Source organism: Alternaria dauci, chromosome 5 (genome assembly GCF_042100115.1).
Source record: "Alternaria dauci strain A2016 chromosome 5, whole genome shotgun sequence".
NCBI classification, from domain to species: domain Eukaryota; kingdom Fungi; phylum Ascomycota; class Dothideomycetes; order Pleosporales; family Pleosporaceae; genus Alternaria; species Alternaria dauci.
The window spans coordinates 2,430,638-2,456,582 of NC_091276.1; the positions used below are offsets into that span (position 1 = coordinate 2,430,638).

The 25,945-nt window shown below is 45.4% G+C and overlaps 8 protein-coding genes across 8 annotated transcripts; 2 read left to right on the forward strand and 6 right to left on the reverse strand.

Annotated features, from left to right (window-relative positions):
- Window positions 1-7,008: 7,008 nt before the first annotated feature.
- On the reverse strand, window positions 7,009-9,176 carry ACET3X_006248 (uncharacterized protein). Its single transcript, XM_069452439.1, has 2 exons — window positions 8,969-9,176; window positions 7,009-8,917 (listed from the first exon to the last, which is right to left on the reverse strand). The coding sequence occupies exons 1-2, from the start codon at window positions 9,132-9,134 to the stop codon at window positions 7,035-7,037; spliced, it is 2,049 nt and encodes a 682-aa protein (XP_069306608.1). The 5' UTR covers window positions 9,135-9,176; the 3' UTR covers window positions 7,009-7,034.
- Window positions 9,177-10,223: 1,047 nt separating this feature from the next.
- On the forward strand, window positions 10,224-11,135 carry ACET3X_006249 (uncharacterized protein; the record flags this gene model as incomplete). The annotated part of the gene is made up of 2 exons (XM_069452440.1): window positions 10,224-10,852; window positions 10,904-11,135. The coding sequence occupies 2 exons, from the start codon at window positions 10,224-10,226 to the stop codon at window positions 11,133-11,135; spliced, it is 861 nt and encodes a 286-aa protein (XP_069306609.1).
- A 1,446-nt stretch (window positions 11,136-12,581) lies between these two features.
- Window positions 12,582-13,983, reverse strand: ACET3X_006250 (uncharacterized protein; the record flags this gene model as incomplete). The annotated part of the gene is made up of 4 exons (XM_069452441.1): window positions 12,582-13,013; window positions 13,073-13,777; window positions 13,808-13,886; window positions 13,934-13,983. 4 exons carry the CDS (start codon window positions 13,981-13,983, stop codon window positions 12,582-12,584), a joined length of 1,266 nt encoding a protein of 421 aa, XP_069306610.1.
- Window positions 13,984-16,955: 2,972 nt separating this feature from the next.
- ACET3X_006251 (uncharacterized protein) lies at window positions 16,956-17,467 on the reverse strand (the record flags this gene model as incomplete). Its single annotated transcript, XM_069452442.1, has 2 exons — window positions 16,956-17,368; window positions 17,419-17,467. The coding sequence occupies 2 exons, from the start codon at window positions 17,465-17,467 to the stop codon at window positions 16,956-16,958; spliced, it is 462 nt and encodes a 153-aa protein (XP_069306611.1).
- A 1,884-nt stretch (window positions 17,468-19,351) lies between these two features.
- Window positions 19,352-20,067, reverse strand: ACET3X_006252 (uncharacterized protein; the record flags this gene model as incomplete). Its single annotated transcript, XM_069452443.1, has 2 exons — window positions 19,352-19,887; window positions 19,944-20,067. The coding sequence occupies 2 exons, from the start codon at window positions 20,065-20,067 to the stop codon at window positions 19,352-19,354; spliced, it is 660 nt and encodes a 219-aa protein (XP_069306612.1).
- A 535-nt stretch (window positions 20,068-20,602) lies between these two features.
- Window positions 20,603-21,775, reverse strand: ACET3X_006253 (uncharacterized protein; the record flags this gene model as incomplete). The annotated part of the gene is made up of 1 exon (XM_069452444.1): window positions 20,603-21,775. The coding sequence occupies one exon, from the start codon at window positions 21,773-21,775 to the stop codon at window positions 20,603-20,605; it is 1,173 nt and encodes a 390-aa protein (XP_069306613.1).
- Window positions 21,776-23,334: 1,559 nt separating this feature from the next.
- On the reverse strand, window positions 23,335-23,595 carry ACET3X_006254 (uncharacterized protein; the record flags this gene model as incomplete). Its single annotated transcript, XM_069452445.1, has 2 exons — window positions 23,335-23,525; window positions 23,580-23,595. The coding sequence occupies 2 exons, from the start codon at window positions 23,593-23,595 to the stop codon at window positions 23,335-23,337; spliced, it is 207 nt and encodes a 68-aa protein (XP_069306614.1).
- Window positions 23,596-24,408: 813 nt separating this feature from the next.
- Window positions 24,409-25,914, forward strand: ACET3X_006255 (uncharacterized protein). The gene has a single exon (XM_069452446.1). It carries the CDS (start codon window positions 24,524-24,526, stop codon window positions 25,751-25,753), a length of 1,230 nt encoding a protein of 409 aa, XP_069306615.1. The 5' UTR covers window positions 24,409-24,523; the 3' UTR covers window positions 25,754-25,914.
- The last annotated feature ends 31 nt before the right edge of the window (window positions 25,915-25,945 follow it).

Consider the following 25,945-nt stretch of genomic DNA (forward strand, 5'->3'; position numbering starts at 1 on the left):
TATCTATTCTTAAATATATATAGCTATATATAGTAAAACTAGGTATTTAGGAAATATACCTTTACTATAATTTATTAATTTTTTATATTCTATAATTATAGGGGTTTTATTAAAATATAACTCTAAAAAAATAAGAAGTAGCTATCCCTTTACTTATTAGTCGTAAAAGGTAATAGAAAAGATAAAGTAATAATACAGTTTAAATATAGGACTAATTAGTATTTTATAAGGGTAAAGCTCTAACGTCTATACACAAAAACTAAAGTTAAATAAATTTACTAAAGGTAACTAAAAAAAGACACCTATTAAACCTTAGGAGGCTATAATAGGGATCGCTAGTAATAGCTAGTAATATAATTATAATATATTATAAAGGGAGGGAGGGGAGGATATAGTATCTTTACTATAATTAAGCTTACCTAGAATTTTATACGTTTCTATAAAGCCTAACTACTTCTAACCTTTATACTAATACTAACTTATAAGCTTTAATACTACATATAATTATTTTACACTATATACGACCCCCTTATATATAAATACCATAGTAATCCTTAATATATTATACTATAAGAATAATTGTACCCTAGTAGGGGAGGTCCTACTTATACTATTTAATAATATAAAAGATCTAAGTATTATATATATTAGTAAGCTACCCCTAAAAGTCTTCTAGGAGTTAGAGGAGCGTAAACCCAAAGTCTTTTAGTACTTTTACTATACTAAACCTAATAAGGACCTTATAAGAGAGACTAGGGTTAGCTATATTATAATAGAGGAGAGGGTAGAGGAGACTTTAATAATAATCCTAAGGAGGAAGGGGTTTAAGTTAATATTTATTATAGATACTAATACGTGTTACCTTATTAAGCTTATTAGGTATAGCTACTTAGCTAGGGGGTATTATTAAAATAAAACTTTAAAAAAGTAAAAAGTAGCTATCCCTCCACTTATTAGTTATAAAAGTTAATAAAAAAGATAAAGTAATAACGCGATTTAAACGCTAGACTAATTAGCGTTCTATAGTAGTAAAGCTCTAATATCTATATATAAAAACTAAAGTTTTAAAAATTTACTAAAAGTAACTGAAAAAGATACCTATTAGGAAACTTAGTAGAGGTCTAATAGGGATTACTAGCTATTATTAACTAGCAACGTAATTATAATACATTATAAATGGGAAAGAGGATATAGTATACTTACTATAACTAGGAGGGGGTTATATAAAAACCTAGCTACTTCTAACCTTTATACTAATACTAACTTACTTTAAGTATCCTACTATATATAATTAAATTATACTATATATAAATACCTATAGTATATATAAATACTTATAGTATATATTATATATATTTCCTCTTTATCCTTATCTAGGATATCTTCTAGCCTAGCCTAAAAACCTTAGCTAGATGGGTACTAATTAATATATCTATAAATATATAATATACCTACCTTATATATACTTAGGAGTAACTTAGAGTAGTCCTTAATAAGTTAGATAAGTAATTACCTAAGTTCTACTTCTTATTCTAGAATAGAAAGGCCTCTTAAGTTAATATCTCTAGTCTTAGTAATATTATTATAGAAGTAGCTATTAAGTAGAGGAAGACGTAGATAAAGAGGAAGGTAAAGGAGTTAGTATATATAGCTTATATAGATAGCTACTATAGCTATAGGCTCCTTATATTTAGCTACCTTATTATTCTTAAATAAGGTACTTTTAGCTAGGAAACTAAGAACTAGCTACGCTAGTAGATAAAGAATATTAAAAGAGCGTTAGAGGAGTAATATCCTAGGCTTAAGGAGAGGGAGTTTAAAGAGATACTATAGGGATAAAAGAATAAGGTATAAATAGCGCTAGTATTAATATTCCTCTAACTAAAGCTAATTATTAAATAGTAGTAGCTATACTATAGGTAGCTAGTTAGTTATTCTTAAGAAGGGGTAGAGGTAGTAGTAATAGAGGTAGTAGTAGTAGTTATAAAGGGTAGCTATAAAGGGCAGCTATAAAGGTTATAAAGGGTAGATATAGTAAAGGATAGTAGAGGATAGTAGAAGATAGTAGGGGATAGTAGAAGATAGTAGGGGATAGTATATAAGTTAGAAGGTTATATCTTATCTCTAGTAGTTATATAATACTATTATATATCTTTAGTGTCTTAGTCTTAGCCTTTATAGACTTTTTTTATTATTATAGTACGTTTAGAGACTTTTTTTAAGATAAAGTACTAACTAGGTAACTATAGGCTTATACTTATATTTAGCACTACTAGTATACACGTAGTATATTATAAATACTAGACACTAAAGATATATAATAGTATTATACGCCTACTAGAGATAAAACATAACCTTCTAACTTATACGCTATCCTCTACTACTATTTATAAGTACTAGGATTAGGCTACTATACTCCTTACTATTAGTACTTTATTAGCGCTAATACTAATTTAGATTTCTTATTATAGCCGCCCTTTATAACTACTACCTAGTTCCTTCCTTAAGAATAACTACCTAGGGCTACTACTATACTTTTAACTTTAACTAAAGGAATATTAGTAGTAGCGCTATCTATACTATATTCTCTTATCCTTATAATATCTATTTAAATTCCCTCTTCTTAAGCCTAGGATATTAATCCTCTATTACCCTCTTAATATTAACTACTTACCTACGTAGCTAGGCCTAGGTTTCTTAGCTAAAGCCCTCTTAGTTAAGGAGAAAGATATAGCTAAATATAAGGAGCTTATAGCTATAGTACTTATTAAGCTAAGCTATATACTTAAGTTCCCTAACTTTCTTCTACTATTTCTATATCCTTTTCTCCTTAATAGTCTCTTCTATAATAATCTTACTAATATAGGAGTTAATCTAATCCCTCTTAGATACTCTACTATCTTAGAATATATAGTAGACCTCTAGTAATTACTTATCTAACTTATTATAGACTACTTTAGGTAGCTCTTAGGTATATATAAGGCTAGTATTTAAATAATACACGTGCTAGTAAAAGACGTAAGCATAACACTATTAAAAGATACTATAATAAATTATAGTAAAGGTGTATTTCCTAAACACCTAGTTTTACTATATACTACTATATATATTTAATAATAGATAGGTTAAAGCTAAAGCCCTAAACTTTAGGAGGTTCTAGAAAGTTACAGTAACGTTAGGGAGAAGAAGAGTTTAGGGGGAAGAGGAGTTTTTAAACTATAGTCTATAGCTTATATCTAGGCTTATAACTATAGTACTTAAGAATAAAGAAATATTTAAGTAACTACTTAAATTTTCTTCTCTTAACTCCTATACTTTAATATATCTAGTATATCTAGTAACTCTAGTAACTCTAGTAACTCTAGTAACTCTAGTAACTCTAGTATCTCTAATATAAAGGTTATTATATATAATATTATTCCCCTCTAGGCCTTAGGGACGGGGCCTATAGTGTTATCTTATATTACGTTGCTAAGAAATTTTAAAACTAAGCCTAAACTGTCCTAGCGTGTCTAGAAGTCTCTTTTTACCTATAACACCTCTCCGTCTATCCCCTACATTACGCCTAGCTGCACCGCCTTAACGTCCCTACTATTATAATTACTACTAACACTACCTAGAGATTAAGAAGCTCTGTTGTATTATGGTAATTATATTTTAAGAGCGTAAGCACCGCCGCTATTACAATTATGGTTATAGTTACAGTTATAATTATAATTCCCTTTAAGCAGCTACGAAGCCTATATATTAGTAGTACTATTACCTAAACTCCTCCGCAGCTGCTGCGCACCTAAGTCCTATTGCGCTGTATCCTAAGCCTCCCGCGTTATTGTCGTTGTTATTAAATTAATTATTAGCTATACCTACTTAATACAATTATAAGATAGGGATAAGCTAGCTAAGGACCTACTATAGCTATCTATTATAGTCCCCGCTTATAACTATCTTAATATACGCTTCTTACTCTATTATAAGCGTGCCCCTAGCCACTATTATATTACTTAGCTTCTTAATATAAACGTTCTGCTCTATAGTAATAGATAACCTTACTTCTATATTTATCCTAGTACTAGCTAGTAAAGTAACACTACCTAGGTAAATAAGAGTTATAGTAAATAGGCTATCTATATAGAAGAGAATTTTATATTAGTCCTTAGTAGTATTATCTAATAAGTTAAGAGAGGAGAGGTAGGCGTCTAGGAAGGGGCTTAAGACACTATAAGGCTTAAGATTATTATAGTTTAAGCTAATTTAATCCTTAGTGTACTAGTACTTTACGTCTATATTAGTATTAACGTTAAGTGCTGTCTATAACTCTAGGAATAGCTATTTAACACCTATAACGCGATTATATATTATAAGGCGTATAGTATTAAAGAAGGTATTTCTCTTTAGTAGTAAGCTTTAGGATAGAGTATTAAAGTAGAAGTTAAGAAATAGAAATTTAAAGAGCTAGTAGTTACTAAAATATTTCTATAACCTTAAGTACTATAGTTATAAACCTAGAGGTAAGCCATAAACTATAGTTATTAACTAAAAAACTCCTCTTCTACTTTAACTCCTTTTCTCCCTAATATTACTATAACTCTCTAGAACTACTTAAAGTTTAAGGCTTTAGTTTTAACCTATCTATTATTAAACTATATATAGCTATATATAGTAAAAATAGGTATTTAGGAAATATACCTTTACTGCGATTTATTATAGTGTCTTTTAACAGTATTATGCTTACGTCTTTTACTAGCACGTTTATTATTTAAATATATAATATTATTATAGGTATAAAGCGCCTAGTTTTAGAGGGCTTAGTAACCCTCCTGTTAACTATAGCAGCTACTATTAAGTAGTATAATAAGTATAAAGTTATTATTAAGATTAACCCCCTTAAAAGTAACCTTAAGTATAAGTTCTAGACTTATATTTAATCCCTTAGCCTATTATATAGGTTTACTAAAAAAGAATTTAACTATATACTTAGAGACCTAGTGTTTATTACTAAGGTCCTCCTTATAGGTACTACTATTATACTAGCTAGTAAAGGTATAAATAAAGCTAATAAGTTATTTACTCTTCTTTAGGATATATAAGTCTAGCGTATATATAATATAAAGGTTACTAGCACTATAATAACTAATAAGTAGTATAGGTACTTAGAGGAGGTCCGTAATAGGGACTTTAAGGACTAGCTACTATATATTATAGATATTATTAAGGAGCTAAGATAGGTATAGGTAGTAGATAATTAATTTAATAATATAGATAGCTTAGGATATAACGTAATAGGATCTATTAGGTGCGTAATAGTAATATATATAGTATTATAGCTATAATAGCTTTAATAGCTATAGTAGTAATATATAAAGGTACTACTACTAATATATAGGCTTTATAGCCGCTTAAAGGGAATTATAATTATAACTAGAACTATAACTGTAATTACTATAATTACTATAATTACTGTAATTACTATAATACGATAGAGCTTAATCTCTAGGTAGTGTTAGTAGTAATTGTAATAGTAGGGATATTAAGGCGGTATAGGGCGTGATGTAGGGGATAGATAGAGAGGTGTTATAGGTAAAAAGAGACTTCTAAATACGCTAGGATAGTTTAGGCTTAGTTTTAAAATTTCTTAGTAACGTAATATAAGATAATACTGTAGGCCCTATCCCTAAGGCCTAGGGGGATATAAGGCTAGTATATTATATATTAGATAGATTAAATAGTACTTATCTAGTTAGGGTTTTTAGGCTATAATAGAAGACCTCCTAAAGGATAATATAAAGGAAATATATTATATATATAGGTTTATATATAGTATAAGTCTTAAAGGAAGTCTTAAAGCTTATAAGTTAGTATTAGTATAAAAGTTAGAAGTAGTTAAGCTTTATAGAAATATATAAATTTCTAGGTAAGCTTAATTATAGTAAAGATACTATATCTTCCCCTCCCTCCCTTTATAATTTATTATAATTATATTATTAGCTAATACTAGTAATCCCTATTATACCCTCCTAAAGTTTAATAGGTATCTTTTTTTAGTTACCTTTAGTAAATTCTTTTTAACTTTAGTTTTTATATAGAGATATTAGAGCTTTACTACTATAAAACGCTAATTAGTCCAGCGTTTAAATTATATTATTACTTTATCTTTTTTATTAACTTTTATAACTAATAAGTAGAGGGATAGCTACTTTTTACTTTTTTAAAGTTTTATTTTATTAATACCCCCCTACTTACAGAAAATAAAAAAATTATATCTTTAGTATCTACTATTTATAATACACTACGTACGTACTAGTAGTACTAAATATAGACTTATATAAGCCTATAGTTACCTAGTTAGCGCTTTATCTTAAAAAAAGTCTTTAACCGTACTATAATAATAGTAAAAAAAAAGTCTATAAAGGCTAAGGCTAAGAATATATATATATAAAGAGGCTTCCCTTCTTACCCTTCTACCTACCTTAATGTATATAATACTATTGTATACTTTAGAGATTATACTCTCTTTAGACTTATTCTATAGTAATAGTATAGGTTAATAGTAACTTACTTATACTTTATATTACTATAAGAAGTAAGGTACCTCTTATATATAGCTATATATAGTAAAAATAGGTATTTAGGAATTATACCTCTTCTTTATCTTATTAAAGTATCTTTTATTAGTTAAATATATACTACTTTTACTTATACGTTTATAATAAATATAAAAATTACTTCTTTATATTTTTTTATTATATAATAAGCCTCTATATAGAATAAGATATAAAAATAAATTAGAATAGTGTAAACGATATTCTTATATCGCTGTTAGAACGCAGCCCTACACCACTACGCTATGCAACCCAAAAGGTACGTATGAACAGTGAACTACTGATCATGGTGCAGGATAGTATATATCGTCAGCTCGGCCTGACAATCGCTTAGTAAACTTATATACACTAATTCTATACTATATACTTTAAAAACTTAGAGAGGCTAGAATATAAATATTATATGTACTCTTTAGTTAAAATATAAATTATACTCTATATACGGACTTTACATGTCTTAGACTCTGAAATTGTCTTATTGCTCTCACTCCTCGCGGTAAGGGTCACGGTAGCTTCTTTCGAGCAGGCGCCTTCGCATCTCACAGCAACACGAACAGTCTTCTGCTTCCCAGCCTTTGCATACGCGAGCGCGTTGGGCACAGCGATCTGCCAACCTTCGCCCTGGACGTCTGCGCTCAGACGGTAGATATCGGAACCAAGATATTCTGATAAGTCTTGCGGATGAGGGTTGGTGGCGAGATCTGCAGCTTTGCCGGTGTTCTTCAACTCAAACGTGCAGTAGGTGCCATCAGTGGGGCTGTCCGAGTACTCGGCACTTGCGACCTTACCAGAGCCCAGCTCTATACCGTGGTGAGCAGATGTTGTCACATTCGTCGCGGTCGAGGCAGCGCCCACGACGTAGTGTAGCACGCCAGCGTCATCCATTATCTTGTCGAGAATGTACATGTGCAGGCCATTTGCCTCATCAATGTACTCGTACTCTGAGCCGGAGTCCGTGCCAGCATGGAACAGCGCATCCACCAACTGCCTGTAGTCACCAATCGTCCAGTATCTCGCTGTTCCGTTGGGTAGATAAAAGTCAATTTGACGCGCATCCTGTGGGTTTGCATCAATTGTCCATTGGAAGGGCTGCACACGATCGCTGTTCTTGGTCTTGCTAATCATAACGCCAGAATCGGGGCAGAAGGAATCAGCACCAAGGCGCTGTACGACTTCCAAATTGTAGTTGTTGTAGCCACCACCGTCGCACAGAGCGTCAAGGGATATGTTGCATGGGGATGCAAGGTCGCCAGCAGCGCCAAGCGATATATTGAATCCCATCAAGCTGCCAACCGGGTCAACGGAGCGAGCAGTGATCTGCGCGACAACAGGGCCAGAGGCGGCGAGACCGGAGCGCGAGACCTGAAGGATTGGCGTTGAATCAATAAGGCCAATCTGATGTTTGTCACGCATGGTGTGTAGAGATCCCATGGAAGACCCTTGTACAGGAGGAATCTGCCAGCGTGTATGAGGACCCCCGGGTCCGTTGAAGGTTCCCCGAGAAAGCATGCTCCAGGGACCAGTGTATGTGCGTCGGGGCGGATTGCTAAAGGGGTTATTGTAGTTGTCGCCAATACCGAGCAAATGCGACAGCTCGTGAGCGAAAGTGGACATGCCACTGGATTCACCTTGAGTCGAGGAACCGCCACCAGCATTCGGCCAGATCGTAGAGGCTGCAGCCCACGATGACCACTCACCATAGCGAGTACTGGCCCAATTTGGAAGCGTAGAATTGCCTGGTGGTCCGAACTCCTCTGGGACATCTTCCTTGGAAAGGAACTTCATCTCACCGAATTCCTGCCACGTTGAAGATTCGTCTTGACCAGCGGAGAGGATGAAAGCCAACTCATATGAGTCGGCTGTATCGTTTCCAACATCTGCACGCCATGCTCCGAGTGCATCAGTTCTGAGATCGACTGAGCATGGTGGACCTTCAGGGCAGGCGCCTTCGTTGAAACCACCCTCTTCATCGTCCACCCCGTACTGGTAGCTTCTTGAAGGCATGCGGTATGGCCCAAAAACAGTCAGATCGACACCGTACTTGCCAAAAGAATCACCCATCCAGTATTCGTGAAGCGTATGGCCTTGATTGATATCGCTGGGTACATTGAGCAGATCGTGGTAGAACTTTGGTACATCGTCGCGGCTCAAACCAGATGCAATGGGTTGTGGATTACCGAAGATATCCGATTGAGCCGGTAGAGTGACAACGAATGGGGAGTCTGGGTAGTCTATGGCCACCATTGCAATGTTGAAGTTCCGATCTCTGCCCTTGCGCACCGGGTCGGCCCAATCGGTCGATGGTGGTGCCTTGTAATCTGCTCGAAACTTAGTATGAGTTTGGCGCTGTTCACAACACTCAGACATACCATCCCATGTCATGTTGTCTGGGTTGACCCAATTCTGAGGATCGATGGGCGTGAATGGATCCAAGACCTGGTTCTGGCGCGGGACCACAGCAGAGGATGCAAAGTCGAGCATCATTCCAACGACGGTGGCCATTGAGGCTTGAAGTCGAGTTGGAGCCACCATCATTCCTCGCGAAATTCTATGATGTCTGCTGAATGAGGAGCAGACAGCGTGCGCAAGGATGAGATGTCAACAGAGAGGCAGCGTGCCATCATATACTCGAAAGCGCATCATCCATGCTGGGTTACTTACTGTACCCATGGTGCCGGCTACGTCGTGCAGGATGGACATCCAGGGAGAGTGCATATCCGACTGCCTCTTCCGGCTAGGTTGGTCTGGTCCGTTGGCTTGGCAAGCCAACACCTGCTGTTTTAAGCATGACGAGTTGCTGCTGTCGATAACGGCCTCGCTAGGTGCTGCACATTCGTCGATCTGATACGTGTTTGTGTCCAAGGAGAAGATGCCTTGTGCGGCGCAAGGCTTGGTCATATAAGGCTTGGTTGTGCAGCGTCGTCTTAGTAGACTCTGCGAAGCTTGTCCGCGCTGGCTGTGGCGCAAAGCCTCAGAACTATTCTGCCTCGACCGGCGAGCACTAAGAAGCATTGATGAATGGCGTGGATGATGGCGAACCGCATCGCAAGACGGCTGGGGGGCACAATGGCATAGGTTGTCGCCACGCCCAGAAGGGTACGCGCTTGGTGTTCAAGCGCGACGTCATTGCGCCCATGCAGCCGAGCCAGCTCCTCGACACATGCTTACCTCCTCGACCCACTTCTTGCAGCTCCGATAGCAATGCAACCGCTGTTCAGCCTCTTCATCTGAGGGTGCGTCTGAGTGTGTTTGGAAAGTGTACAAGACACGCAGTGTAATTACAATCATCTTGATGGGGTCGTGTGGTGGTGTATTGTTCATTCATGGCATTCTTGTGTCGGTGTTGGCAGAAACCGTTGCTGCGAGCATACAGAGTGAATCCGACTTGGGCATTGTATACAAAGCGGAGTGGCCAGTGGGTAAGCGGGGTAGGGGAAGGAGCGAGGCCCAAGCTCCAGCCCACACGTGCCTGCATCACTCACCACCACCACCACCACCACCACCACCACCAGCCCTCGCTTCATGTTCCTTGGACGCGCACTCGGAGCACTACGACGACCCATGACGAGCGCATACTACCTCGCAAGACCCCTGTCATCCCGGTCTCGCAGCCCTTCACCCAACATGGCCGAGACTCTGTCTCTCGACGAGATGCCGACGCTCAGCTTGCTGTATAAGCTGAAGAAGATTGTGCCCCACGACGACCATGTCCCGTCTCAATATAAAGCGTCGGCTGCTCTCAACGACAAAATCAGTGTCATACGGCAAGACATCACGACACTCGCCGTCGATGCCATTGTCAACGCCGCAAATACTTCGTTGCTAGGCGGCGGAGGCGTCGACGGCGCCATTCACCGCGCAGCCGGGCCGGGTCTGCTGGAGGAGTGCGAAACGCTCCATGGGTGTGAGACGGGCAGCGCCAAGATTACAGATGGCTACGAGTTGCCTAGCAAGAAAGTCATCCACGCTGTTGGTCCGATATACTGGAAGGAAGGCGCGGCACGCTCAGCAGAACTGCTCTCGGGCTGCTACCGCACCAGCTTGGGCCTGGCAGTTGACAACGGGTGCAAGAGCATTGCCTTTTCAGCCTTGAGCACTGGTGTATATGGCTACCCAAGCGATGAAGCTAGCCGAGTTGCGCTCGAGACAGTGCGCATGTTTCTTGAGCAAGAGGGCAAGGCGGACAAGCTTGACCGTGTCATCTTCTGCAATTTCCTTCAAAAGGACGAGGATGCCTACTTTAACAACATCCCGTAAGTCCCACGTGCTGCCTCATCCACCCTCATCGACTGATTGCAACTCAGCGCTTTTTTCCCACCCGTCGCCTCCGACTCCAAGGCGCAAGAGCAGCAGTCTACCGAGCCGTCCGAACTCGCTTCCCAACTTCCCGACGCCCCGACCGCCGAGCTTCAAGATGCCGACGATGCCGAGCAGCCATCTGCAAAGAAGCAGAAGACGTCAGATACCGACGATGATTTTGTCGTCATTGAGAAGGAAGACATCCAGGATGATGACAAGGCCAAACCCGAGCTCTGAAGCTATTGTTGCTGCATTGCATGCATTGGAACAAGAAATTCCAAATATCACGTTCGACCTAAGCTGGTATCAGCCACGAAATGGGCATAACAGGCGTTTGGTGCTCTGGCGTGCGAGGTTTATACCCTGGATACGATTGACGAATCCCAATTGATGCATTCTCCTCTCTTGCTTGACTACGCATTGAATATTATGGTACATTTGAAACAACTATGAAAAACCAATGGCGTACAATAACAAGGACAAACACCCCCGCCTCTCATTCACACAAAACCCACCAGATCCAATCACCTCCGCCTACGTCACATACATTCCTCGCTCGTCCTACTGCCAATGCGTTTCCTGGGGAGGGATGTTGTTTTGGTACATTGAAGATGAGCGACGTGGGCCATGCACGAAACCATCGGATGGATTCGGCAGACGTGGCACATCAGTGAGGTCTTGGCTTTGACGTGGCGCAGGGCGCGCACCACCGCTGGATGTCGTGATAGGCTTTACAAACGGCCTAGGCGGCGTAGGAAGAGGTGGGGTCTTCGCTGTACAATCAAGACCAGCATCGACTTCCACGTCTGATGCTTTCTTTCGACGCAGGATGAGAGGGTGCTGATACAGATACTGCCGAGATGAGGTAACAAGGAACAGGATCAGACCCAATCCGACGATCCCGCCCATGACGCTGACAGCAGTTATCCATCCTGCCTTGACAGCGCCAGGATTCTGGCGATGCGTATCTATATAGTCGGACGTTGATGTGGGTGTAGGCGTGGACACTGCGGTATAGCTAGGAGACAAAGAAGGCGACCAGACTGGCTCTGTTGGCACAGGCAAAACAGCAGCATCAGACCATGCAGGTTGTGTCCACGCTGGCTCGCTCCATGCCGATGCAGGTGACGTCCATTCCCATTGGCGGGCCTGAACACTATCACCCAGAGTCGATGACGGACTTTGCGCGGTGCCAGCTGGTATTACCATTACTGTGACTTTTGTTGCTTCTGAGGTAGACCGGAAAACGCTCACCGGCGCTGCAGAGATGGTCGACGCATAAAACAGAGTGAGAACGAGAAGTTGTGGGAACATTGTTGAGTAAGCTACTGGCAATGGCGATGGTTGCAGCCGAACAAGGAAAGGTGATGGACAACAACACCAGATTGCCATGGCTATTGAATTAGTTTGTCTCTTTCTTTGCTGTTCCCTATGACCGATCCCGTATGCTGCGTGACAATGGTTCACGGCCTTTGCGTGATTGGCGACCTTTTATATGGACGGTAATTCGATGTTTGTCTTCATGCTAAGAACGTATTGTAGATACATGAGGTACACTGTGAAATCATATCGCAGATTCGTCAGAGAGCGGCCATGAATAGTAACGATGGCGAAAGGACTTCATCATATGAACGCAGCATGTCTCGACCGAGCGGGCTACAGCGCCATCACAACAGTCCTGAATCACAAGTTTCGAATGTGCTTGACTGGTCCGACATATGCGTGTCGACCACGAAGAACATAGTAAGAGACTGCGAACAAGACGACGGCACCATAACCCAAGACGGCCCAGTTCATGTCTGCTAACGTCGGCCGGGGTCCAACAGGGAAAAAGCAAAATATCCAAGCAAAGAAGAGAAAGAGTACGGCAATGATGTTTATCGGCAATCCCAGCCTTCCCAGGTCAAACTTGGATGGCAAAAGCGGCTCACCGCGTATCCGTTTCAATGCGACGCACGAGATTGAGATCAAATACGAGGTCAGCATTGAAGCAACGCCAAGGGAGATGACCTGCATGAATGCGACTGTGGAGCCGAGGTTGATGAATGAGAGGATGACAACGAAGACCAGCGTTATATAGGCAGAGTTGACTGGTACTTCCCGCTTGGGCGAAACCTGCAAAAGGTCAGAACATGGTTCTCACAAAAAAAATGACGAACGCTGGGTCTACAGACCTTGCTAAAAACACGGCCAAAAGGAATGCCGTCATCACGAGCAAAAGCAAAAACCTGACGCGAACTTGCAGCCACAACTGCAGCGCACGCGAAGATGGCAATAACCAACATCAGAACCGTAAGCGCAGTTGCGCCTCCTGCCGACTTGGTCGTGTCCACGAATACTTGGATAAAGGGTGTTCCAAGCGGCGTTGTAAGGACGGAGACCGTGTCGGTCACACAAAAGCAAAAGGTAATGGCCATGATCCATCCAAGGAGCCCGTTGCCAAGCCAAGTCCACATCATGGCGCGAGGGATGACATGAGCAGCGTCACGTACCTCTTCCGCCATGTGAGCACCAGCTTCAACGCCAACGAATGTACTAGTAGCGCTTGTCAGGCCAAGCATGACTGCGAACGGGAGATTCCCCCACATCATATTGTCCTGGAAGACGGTGAATACGTCGCTCGACGAGCGAGTCCTGTCGCTCATGACCCAGAGTGGTATGACAACGGCGAAAAACCCAACAATGTGTAGTATCACAACGCCGCCCTCCACCAGTGGTAGATATCCAGAGAGGAACGTGTTGAAGATCAGGCATACAGCCAGGATAGCCCAGATAAGGAGTGTGCCATGCCAAGCTTCAGGGGTGTATGACAGGTTATTCAAGATGATGAGTCCTTGAATCTGCTTGCCCGCCAGATACGAGACGGTCGCTGCCGCTGCCTGCCAGCCTAGGACACCTAGCCAGCCTACCAGATAGCTGAGAAATCTCTGGCAGCTGGGCGGCGCGAACTCAGATACCCAGTGGTATTGGCCGCCGGATGTGGGCGCCCTGCAAAACATGAGCGAGTGTGCCTGGAAAGCGCCAGCCATACTCACATAGATGCCATTTCAGCAAGAGAGGCGACTACGAAACCAAATCCGACCATTACGATGAGATATCCCCAGATCAGGCCGGCGGTCCCACCATTAGCCAGTGCAAAGACCGACGTAGCCAGGATGGTTTCCCAAGTCGATAGTAGAACTATGCAGAAGCCCAAGATGGTGAGCGAACGGAAGTTTCGCCGTGTCTCTTGCGTCTTTCCCATACGATACATGTCATGTGCATCCGCTGTTGTCGCATTCTTCTCAGCCAAGTTATCGTCATGGCTTCGGTCATGATATTCATCTCCATCTTCCCTGGCACAAGATTCTGCAGCTTTGTGAGAAGCCATGATACGGAGACGCAGTCGTGGTTACTCTGTAATAGGACCCCAGGAGTGGGAGATGGAACGTCTTCATTCTCAGGGTAGGCATTTAACTTATGTTCAAAGACTCATGCGCTTGTTATCTAGCCGATCCACGCCCTGCGTCCGACATGGAAGCTCAATAAACCCTAGAGGACGGGCTATAGAGAAAATATCGTTTTGCGCATTGATACCGCATTGCAACCAACCAGCGCTGATTCCGTGCATGCAATTGGTGGAGATTCGGGCGTAGAGTAAGCAGCGATACCTGTCGTCACACAACGCAGATCGAACTGCCGAAGGTATGCAGACCAGGCAGGTCGTACCGACAGAGAGGTGACACCATGTCCGAGAATGCAAGCAATTTTCCATTGAGAACTTGACTGGTCATTCTCGCAGGTACCATGCGAAGTTCAGGCCACTTCTGCACGTCGTACATGTTCGCGGGTCTAGACGCTTGTTCTGGAAGATTGTGAACAGAATGACTAGATAAGGCGTGATGTTCCGAAGGTGGGCACGGCCATCGGTGAAGGCGACATGCGATACTGACAATCGCGTCGTTAGAGTTCTGGAGAGAGAGGATGAGATGATTCGAAAGTGCTGGAGTGTCGGCTCCTGGCCCCGACTGAAGCAGGCTAGTGCGAAACCCCCTTCTTGGCCACCGTCGGCGTCTTCGGGGTCTTCGGCTTCTTCTTTCGCTCGCGTCGCGCTTTCACCGCAACGTGGAAACATTCTCACTCTACAACGGACTTGCAACAGATTGAATGCCTTCTTCCGAATCAAGGAATCATGCTCGCCCGTCCCCACTCGCATGCCTGGAGTGTCGTCGTACACATCTCAAGTGCGACGGAGGCACACCAATCTGCACGCGGTGCCAAACCCGTGGTCTTGCGTGTACTTACAAGCGCTCTGGACGGGGTCGCCGACGCGGCATAACGTGTTCGGATACTGGGGACCAGTCGACGTTGCAGCAGACACTGCCTGCTTCTCCAAATCCCGTCGCGCAATCTGTCGTCAATCAAGCGCCAACTTGCAGTCCTTCTGAAGCGCAATGGTTCCCACTCGACAATGCGACCGCGTCACCCGATCCGGCTGTGCTACAACGCGGACCATCGGATAGTCCACCACGTCAGCATGTCTCATGGGCTGATGATGAGCAGCTGGTTAATCTCTACTACCTAAACTTCCATCCAAGCCATCCAATTCTGCTCCCAAGGCATATGTATTGGCAACAAGGATATCCTCGATACTTGAAAGCCATAGTCCAATTCATTGGTGGTCGTTTCTTTCACGCGACGTCGCTGGAAGATTTGCGTGAGAGCGTGACGCGAGAATTCCACCAGAACAATGAAGACACGGTCGAGATGGTACAAGCAGGACTTCTTTATGCCATTAACTTGTTCGCGGAGAATTCCTCTGAGCAAGGGCAGAAACTGCTTGACACAACGATCGAACGCGCTTTGCGACTGGGAATGCATCAAAGGGACTTTGCTACAACCCATGCTGGTGATCTCACAGTGCTGGAAGAAAGCATGCGAAGAACCTGGTATGAATTGTATGTGATCGACGGCTGCATCGCTGCGTTGCAGCGAAAATCAACATTCAAGTCCAACACGGTCAACGCCGACGTGCTATTGCCATGCGACGACTTTACCTACGAAGCCGGCATGTGCTTTATGCCAGCAACAATGGCAGACTTCCACGGTAGCGTGTTCGCAGAAGAAGAAAAGGTCTTCTCGTCCTTCTGCTATCGCATCGAAGCAGTGCGCCTGCTTGGGCGGGTTTTGAAAATTACAGGAAAGCACGGTGTGGATAGGGATCTCGTACAAGCTGTTGACAACGCACTTGCTGCTTTTCTCTACCACCTACCACGCTCCAAAAGCGAAGCGGAGATATCGAATACGTTCGGTGATCTGGACGAGCTCATGCTTCAAGCGCACACTATCATCCAATGGAGCACCATCTTGCTGCACTATCCCAGAGGAGATTTGATTTCTCAAGATCTACTGACGCACGACGTGCTGGGTGCCAACTGTACGAAGCTTCTCTGTCCCTGCAACCGTCAGCATGTACACTCCGTCAAAGCCGTTGAAGCTTCCAAAACCATATCCATGCTAGCCGCTCTGCGCTCTACAACCCAGAAACACACTCCATTGTTCGTATATCCGTTGGCCCTGGCTGCCGTAGTGCAGCTTTCCATCGGCGCGATGCACGACAAAAGCACTAGGGGTTGCCTGGACCAACATTCCGATAGAGTCAAACTGCTTTTGGGCGTACTCAAGTCCATGAGTCGACAATGGTCGGCTGCTGGAATTGTGCTATGTACATTGAAAAGAGTAGCTTCGGCAGTGTTCCGTACCTCTAATGTTGCATCTCCCAGCAGCACAGTAAACCCACCCGCCGCATCGATGGAAAACGTCACGTTCCCCGATTTTGATTTACAAGATCTTTATGGACTTGTAGGTCTTGACAACTCTACATTAGGTATATGAAAGAGTGTCCACGCCTCTAGAAAGCCATCCGGTCGAAGCCACGGTACTAAAATGACAATTTGGCTACTTTGTTGGTACAAAATCCATGTGAGGGCGGACGTGTATACATGTTTGCTGAGAAGATGGCCCATCTACCGGTCGACTTGATCGTTGCCGAGGTTCTTACGAAGGTTTCCGTTCAGCCTACAGTGTCCCACTCTTCATTTTGATGGGGAGATGCATCAATCGCTGATCACCTAGTGTTGGCTGGGGAAGCCGTCCAGCACGGATATTGGTTTGCAAGGAAGGGTGCAATAGTTTCGGTGCCGCTAGGCTCGCATCCCTTTCTTTCCGCAAAGTCAAGAAATCTTTTTCCTTTACACCATCGGCAAGATGTTTGTTCTTGTCCTTGTGGTCCCTCACAGTCATCCAAGGAACAGCTTCACATCGCTGGGGACAAGCTGGATAATCATGACCAGTCCAGATCTTGACATCCTCCGGTAGCTCTAGCAGCCTCCGCGCTGAAGCATACAAACTCTTCGCACTACCACCTGGAAAGTCACATCTTGCCGTGCCGATATCAGCATGGAATATGGAGTCGCCGCAGAACACGTTGTCTAACGCTGAATCAGTCGCCTATCGCAATGATTATTCCAAGATCACTTACCGCCTATCCGATATCCAACATGATCTGGAGTATGTCCAGGAAGGTGCATGACCTCCGCTTTCAATTGTCCAATTTCAAACACCTCATCGTCTTCAAAAAGATGATCGAATGCGCTCTCATACTCAACAGCCGTGATCCCATATCTAAGAGCAAATCGGATCTGGACTTCTCGGATCCGCTTACCAATGCAGATCGGCGGCCGGAATCCCTGCTGCGAGGAGAGACATTGTTGGATGTAGGAAGCTGCCGTAAGATGATCGGCATGTGCATGAGTTTCCAATATCTTCTCGATGTGGTACCTGCCCTCTGATATCATTGCTAGTAAAGCATCGGCTGTCTGCGTATCTATCGTTCGGGTGCTCGCATCGTAATCAAGCACCGGGTCAATGATGACGGCTCTTTTGGTATACGGATCCGCCACTACATACTGCCATGTCCCTGTATGTTCCTCGAATGAGCTGTGAACCACGGGCTCCTTCGAAGCTGGAGCCTGTGTAGTGTACTGTGCTCGATTTTCTGTGATTTTTTTTGCTTGTATCATCGGAATGATTGGGCTGGCGGCGCCAGTGCTTGCTTGGCTTGAGTAGGTGCATGATGGTGTCGAGCTACCCGATTTACTCAACTGCAGGCCGTTTCTCGTATGAGTTCGTTGGTCCAGTAAGTGTTGTTGCTGTCTCCCAGTATGGATCTTCGAGACATAGTGTGACGGATTCCAGAGGTGTCGGGCTGTCCGTGTTCTCGTAACTAATCGTGGGCTGTTCATCTCTTCCAAGATTATATTCAGACGAAAGTCGCTGTTCATGCATCGAAGTTGGCTCGATGCTCCTCTCGATCTGTGTCGCTTTCATAATGGGATTGTTTCTGTAGACTCCGTTATGGTGCCATCTTTTAAGGCAGGGTTCGGTGTCTACCCCACAAAATGAAACGCCGAAGTCACACGCAAGTCGCCGACGCGGCAACTGTCCACGGAGCAAAGGGAAGAATTCAGCACAATGAACATGTGGTCTTACCGGGCATCAAGTTCGATTATAGTGGCATGAATGGCCTTTCTGAGGTTATAATTAATTCAGAAAGCCTTGCAGCATCTATGTACAGCTACAACTACTGCGACAAGGTTTTCCGAGACAAATGGCGCTTGAAGGAAAGCTCAACGAACTGCAAGAAGACAAAGGCGTTATAGAACACTTTGAACACAGCCTTGTTCTTTCATTAGTAGAGATACTGCGACATTTCATTACCTGAACGGCGAGTAGCTAGTAAAGCAGCATGCTAATGTTCTTCATATTGCGCCCAGGAATGTACCACAGATATTCATCAGAGAGTGTGGCCTCGGCAATGAAGTGGCCTTTGCGGGTGTTGACTAGAACTTGCTTCAGCACAAGACATTCGTGAACTCATAGTCACTTAATAATGCGGTGAGTGTGCCCACGCCGAAGACGGTATCTGCAATCATGTCTCAGGCACCCATCTTCACGCCGAACATCTTGCTCGGCCTGGAAGATAAACAGCCGCAGTTTGAGTACCATGGCTACACGTGATGCCCGGTCTTGACTCAGGGACTCTTCGATGTGCAGTCAATCATTTTTAGAAAAGACTTCATTTCCTAGGTCTACAGTTGATACCACGTGAGTAGGCAATGCGGTGGGCCGACGGGCTGAATCAATCAGCTAACGTAGGTTGGCATGATCTCATCTTGCTTGCCAATCCTTTGGATGATTGACGTTCTCGTACATTTCTCGAATGGCGTCTCAGATGGTTTGCCTTCTCGTCCATGTACGAATCTTGATACCTGATAAAGAAAGTTACGCCTCCGACAGTGCTAAATAGTCTTCGTACCAACGCTGACCACACTTGGATAGGATAGCCTCTCCCAAACCAACCTACTCCGCGTGATAATGCTAGTACTTCCAGCACATTTCCTGTACGTCGATGCTCAGAATCCCCAAGCCGCTCCACCAATAGCTGCAGCTCCACCGATCAACATCGCACCAGTCGGCAGCGACGCACCTGGCGCCCTTCCCTTACTCCCTGTGGATCCTGTCCCAGTCCCCTCGGTCCCACTCGCGTCATCCGTGTTTGCCGGTGTGGGCGTGGGTGTCGGTGCTGGCGTAGCTTCAACGATCGTAGCAACAGCATATCTTAGCGACGTCCATGCTCTCAGTTCTGATTGCGAAAAGATGGTTGGAGAGCCACTAGGAAGGGAAAAGCCCTCTCCAAAAGCGTCTGCGTCGCAGGTGATCGGAACCTCGCTGAACACGCCAGTCCACGTACAAGCCCCGTTTCTAGTCTGTACGCCAGGAGCAGTCAGGTGGAACTCCCATGTCTCGGGACCTTGCAACATAGTGAAGGGCGTGCAGCCTACTGGTTCTGAAATCGGCGTCTCGACAGGCAAAGCGGTTTCGTAGAACGAAAGGGCGGCAGACATCATGCTGTTGAATGAGGCAGACAATGCGGACTCAGCAGCCGTAGCTATCCAGGTGAGGGTAAGCGGCATGTCCAGTAACACAAGAAAACTAGGAGCATACCGAGCCAGTCATCGGTCGATGAAGGTGTAGGAGTCGTAGTCGTTGTTTCGGGGCACTTCTTCTCGTAAGTGGTGGCTGTGTCGTCGGAACCCATCAACGTAAGGGTTGGCTCCATCTCCCACATCAAATGTAGATAGGTGAGGTTGTATTGCGCATTAGTCGCGCTCGCTAATAGCGACGCTATCATGAGCCTGTGCATCATCACGTACTGTATGCGACGCGATGCGGTCGTCTAGAGTGTTGCTTGAGATGGTTCAGCACTACGCAGGACGCCTGCAGTCGCGAGCCCTTCATTTTATCGGATATCTGTAGGAAAGGCCAAAGCCAGAACAGGCAGCTGCCAAGGCGTTTTCGACCGGTTGGATGATGAAGGATGCGATCTAACTCTAAGCTTGACAAGCTTGATTTTGAGGCACGGAAGGACAGGGTAACAATAATAACATTGAAATTTTAGTGCTACAGTAGTGCGCAGTTGTGCCTACCTGCCTGGCAGGCCCAAGCGGAACAACAACAAACGGAACGCGTGCCAGCCGTGTCCATGGCTTGGAGTCATTTCGGCTATGAGCGTTGTAAATGATCCTAACGCCATACATTGCGAAATTCTATATGCTTGTTATCGTTACCAGTAGTATCTGCGCGTACGTTCCTGGGGATTTCTATCAGCGCTCGATGCGGCGGCTCCCTTGTGGCGGAAACCGAGAGAATAGCAACACGACGAAGCCAAGCAATGCGACCGCTGCATTACACACGAAAGTCAGATGGCTTTGGCCAATCTCAGCCAGCGCGGCGAAAGCCAGTCCAAAGACTGCTGTGGTCGATAGACGCGCAATGTTCTCCACAAGCGTAATGCCGCTCAGCGCATCGACGCGCTCGTTATTCGGTAGCATCTGGAGGATCGATCCTTTGGACGCAGCACCCGTACCTGCAGCAAAGGGTAGCAGCACAGCAACGAGGTACATTTGCCAACCTTGTGATACGAAGACAGCGAGTCCAGTAAGAATACCATCGAGCAAAAGGCTGAAGCGTGCATAGAGCAGATCAAATGCAAACGTCTCCTGCTCACTCGTTGGCTCCGGGTTTGGCGGCTCTTCATTATCCAGAGGGTCGACAGTCTCCGTTATTGCAGGTGTCGGTGGTATGATATGGACCTGCACTGGCGGCTCTCTTTCTTCTTCTTCCATCTTACTCTTCTCGCCGTCACCAAGCCACTTACGCCCAGCGGCGACGATGCGAGGGAATACCAGCGACAGGAAGCCGCCTCTCAAGGACGAATACAGGAATATCAACGCTCCGTTCTCTTTGGTCCCAAAGTTGAATTCAGCGGTCGCGTACATCTGAAGTAGGACGGGAATATAACCAGTCGCGAGAATACCTAGGAAAACGCCGATGCCAAGAGTCAGAGCTCCAAACTGCATACGCTGGCGCCCATCGGGTAATGCCCATTTTTGTGGTGCAAATATGCGCAGAGGACCGAAGAATCGCGCGATGCCAGTGCTTTTGCGAGGTTTCGCATCTTCGTCTTCTTCAGGCGGTGCCATGGCCGGGAGCGAGAATGCAACGTACACGCAGCATAGTAGGAATAATGCCAAAGTCATACGGAAGGGCGCAAGTATGCCAAAGTAATCTCCAACCACACCGCCAATCAGGAAACCAATGGCACTCCCAAAGTACATGCAGCCCTGGAGTCGGCCCAACGCACCTGTCCGCCCTTCGTGCTCAACCACATCCGCCACTAGAGAGTTGAGACACAGAACGTAGCCATTCGGGCCACCGACTACCGTGATGATCTGCGAGCATTGCACGATCATGATACCCACTTTGCCGCCGTGCATGATACCGATGTTCTGAACAAGCAGACGAACAGCGGGCCAGAAGACCTGTACAATCAGAGCTAATTTGACGCCTAGACGCTTGATAGTCCATCCAGCTACAAGTAAATTGACGAGGCCAAATATTGTTGTTGATGACGCAAGAAGGGCAAAAGCTCGAGCCGCTCCCGCTTCGATCTCCCGTCTGGCGCATTTATCGGTGGCGTTCGGATCTGGCTCATGATGCTCGTAATACGCGTCGCAAGTCAAAATTCGAAAAGCGTACAGCAACGGAACTTGGGTGATACCGAATGTCAAAGAAACGAGAAACGCGCATAGTAAAGCGCGGAATAGCACCGGGACGCTCTGCTTTCCTTCTCTTTCTTTTGGTTCGTCGCGTGGTAGAAGGGGTGTTGACTCTCCAACGGCAGCGGTAGGCCTCGTATCTTGCGTGACAGCCATCTTGAGCACTGCTACAAAGGACGAAGGAAAAGCTTGGTGATGGGAAAAGTCTTATCGTGATGCGTAAGGCGAGTTGACTAACGCACTACGGAAGCTGCATCCGGGCATCGGCGGTATCGCCGCCACGCACATCTCCAGAAAATCCCTCTCCACACCGACATAATCAAGTGCAGTTTGTAACATACCTATCACAACGATGGAAAGTGCATTTCCAGAGCTCAAAGCCCAATGTCAGTGTTTATTGATATCGGATAGCTATAAGGACTGTTGGATGACATCAGCACACGGAACCATTCCGCTCCACCCTGGATGCCTCCTGCCCAACAAATCTGCCAACCATCATTCGCCACTTTTACGTCTCAACCTCTCCATCACTCAAGAGAATAGATGACAGGTTCTTCTGTCTTCACGACTACCTTACTGACTGGTACTTTGCCACCGTCCATCCTGCTCTAACAAGAAGCTGTTAGGCCGTCATCGTCATCCGTGGTAACTTCGTCCTCCGAAGCTCTATTCAGGATACTGCTCAGCGAGCTCATTGCTTGTTTTCATTGGTATTTGCGGAATTCGGACGGTTTAGCCCCACCGCCTACGCTTTCTCGACCCTGTAATGAGCTAGGGGAGGACGTAAGAAACCCATTCTCCACTTCATGTAACGAAGAACTATCAAAACGCTGGATCTGTAGACCGTCACAGTTATTGCCAAATCTTGTGAGATGATTTATTAGGCTATCGGGTCTAGGAACTCGCACCCAGTATCATCTCACTTGTGAAGCGAAGGAATTGTCTTGCAAAAGCTTTGTTCTTATTGCATCATAACGTCGCTCGAGTTCCGAAGTTGCAATAGTAAAGATTCGATTGAGATGCATTTTAGGCATCTATCCTGATGGTATACATCGCTAAAAGTGGGGTATACTGATGCTAGTGGTGTCTTTCCTTTCCAAATGAAACGCCGCCTATGCCGTCCGTATATATGCCCAATGCCATGCCGAAAAATAGTAAAGTCGTAGCCCCTGACCTAGCACGCTAGCTGCCGCCGTCGAAGTAGGAGAAGGGTCTGATAGAGGCTGATGCCAAAAAGATTACCCATCTTTGGCAGCAGTACCAATGTTGTAGTTCGCTTAGGCGAACTCAAAGCGCTCGTTGCAGTGCGACATCTCACGGAAGCAGTGAGGGCAGAGGTCCAGGCCTTGCGAAGTCAAACCAAGTGCGGCTGATGCGGCATGGAGAGTCTCGCGGGTTGATGTGGGCGCCGTGGAGGAGGCTGGGGTAGGGGCGCCGGAGGCACCGGCCGGGGTAGAAGAGACGGAGTCTGGGGACGTGGTTAATATGGATCAAAGGATTGATTCAGTGGCAGGAAGCATACCCTTGAAAGATGGCATGTTTATTTTGCTGATAGATGGGAATCGGAAATGTGGGAGGAAGACTTGTGTTGTTCTGTTGGTGTTTAATATGGATGAGATGGACGCAGAGGTAGATGATGAACCAAATCTCCCCGAGCCACACATTCCTCTTATATAACTCCGGTTTCGTCATCCCTTCCCAACATGACCGTGAAAACAGTCACCCAAGAAACATTGGCGAGCCAAAATCGTGCGCAACAAGCACCATCCCGACTTGTCCCGGGCACGTTTCGAGAATTTGCGTCGAACGACATCAAGATGATGCGCCACGTTCGCCTCACGCGCCAAGTGGAGTGATGATAACGCGTGTGGGCCCACTATTAACCGCTAGCGCGGCTGAGATTTTCAGGGCCGCAAGCTTGAGGCTCGCCATCGTGCATCAGACATCGGCTAGAATGTGGTTTTGCTTCGAACGGACTTCTTATTGACCGGCTTGGTGCTGGCTGAGACACACTTGGGAAATCTTTGACTCTTGTGATGCAGCGACTAGTGGCCCGGACAGATGGAAGACGAAGTTTTGCTGTCAACAGAAGGGCGCCCCAAGAGATAGTCAGCGTAGCCGCACTGGGCCTGCCGGCTGTTCACATGTCAGACGTCTGCTATGGGTCGCTGCGGTTTCAGACGACGTCATCGCGTTCTCGTCATCGGCTGTCGCGATCTTCAGATGCGACGCATCCACCAACCTCGCCAACTCTGGCTCGCCTCATCGCAACTTAATCACGTTGTGGTCGTATGCTACTGACTGATCCGCTGACTTGTCTTTCTGACTTCTTTTTGTCACACGTACTGCTTCAGGAATCTTGCTAGTTGAATACACACTGTGCAATCTGCAGCCTTTTGAAAGTCGGAATCGACGACGCTGGATGTTTCGCATATGGTGCTGATAGCTCTATGCTTATAACGCGGCATGTGCGGGCAGCATGTCGAAGTGGACTCGAAGGCTGCACTCGTTAGGCTTGTAGAGCTTCGAAGAGTTAAATCCGGTGAACAAGCAGGACCAAGCAAGTATTGCATTCAGAAGAAACTCATTAATAAGATCATGTATGTGGGTCCACAAATGACTTTTCAGTTGATGATTGTTGAGACAGAGGTTAAACTCACCCAACGTGAAGCGATGGTTGTTCAGGCGCTGAGTGACAGTTACTCCGCTTTTCCTCGTCTCGGTCATCTCGGTATATTGATGCCGCGAGGACTGCATTGTGCCCCGAGGTTAAGAACACATGTATTGATTAGGAAACCACAAATGCTGCTCAAGTCATCACACCGATCCCTATATCCAATGTCTCCCTCCAACCCTCTCAACGCAGATTACGCATGGCCACTTTGGGACAACGAACCGATCGAAGGCGCCTTCGAACTCGATACCACCAATGGCATCGACAAGGCGGTCGCGAAGAGCGTTGCCCGCCCCTGGCTCTTCGGCTTCAAGCCTAACCATACTTCATCCAACGGTAGAGCTATCCTGATTTTGGGAGGAGGAGGATATGTGGAGCTCATGGTTGGAAGAGAAGGTGTCCAGGTAGCGAGGTGGTTGTCAGGATTAGGATTCCATGCTTTCGTGCTGATTCATCGCTTCCCCAACAAGGAAACGAAGAGTCAGGCGCCGGTAGATGATGCGAGACGGGCGTTGAGTCTGATTCAAGACAACGGATTTGCACAAGGAGGTCTGGCAGTATGCGGTCTTTCTTCTGGGGGCCATCTCGCTGCATCGTTACTTTCGGAATACCCTACGAGTTGGAGCAGTCCTGGTGCGAACGGGAATCTACCCAATCTCGAATTTGCCATTATTGGTTATGCACCGATTTCTACGAATGCCAAGGGTCGTCAAATCATTCCGAACAAGCCAGCCCTTGAACCACCGGAGAAGCAGACGCTGTACGATGAGATGCAGCCAGATGAGCTCTTGAGACATCCCGCACCACCGACGTTTGTTGTATATGCTGGTAACGATCCGATCGTGCCTGTAATCAACGCATACCGGCTTGCTGAAGCTATTACGAAAGGTGGTGGGGCTGTCGAGCTTCATGTCTTCTCGAATGCGCCGCACGGGTTTGCATTGGACACACTGGGCATGCCGGTGAGCGATTGGCCGACCATGTGTGAGAGATGGATGAAGCAGGGTGGATTCCTTGTCTGATCAACAAAGGCGACGTGAATGAGATCATGAAGTGATCACTAGCTTTCGTGAAGATTACCTCGTACTCCTTTCTTTACCTTATATAGCGGGAGCCCAGGCGCAAAATCTCCGAGTATAGTCTTCGGACAGCTGGTACTGCTGTCTATCAAAATCAATATCTAGGCCCCAAGACTAGGCGTAGCCGCATGGACT

What these genes read in the sequence shown, in the direction of transcription:
- ACET3X_006248 (XM_069452439.1), bottom strand. Translation starts at nt 9,134, where the DNA reads ATGATGGTGGCTCCAACTCGACTTCAAGCCTCAATGGCCACCGTCGTT. An exon ending in AGACAACATGACATGGGATG is followed by an intron (nt 8,918 to 8,968) that starts GTATGTCTGAGT and finishes AGTTTCGAGCAG; the next exon opens with ATTACAAGGCACCACCATCG.
- ACET3X_006255 (XM_069452446.1), top strand. Translation starts at nt 24,524, where the DNA reads ATGTGCGGGCAGCATGTCGAAGTGGACTCGAAGGCTGCACTCGTTAGG.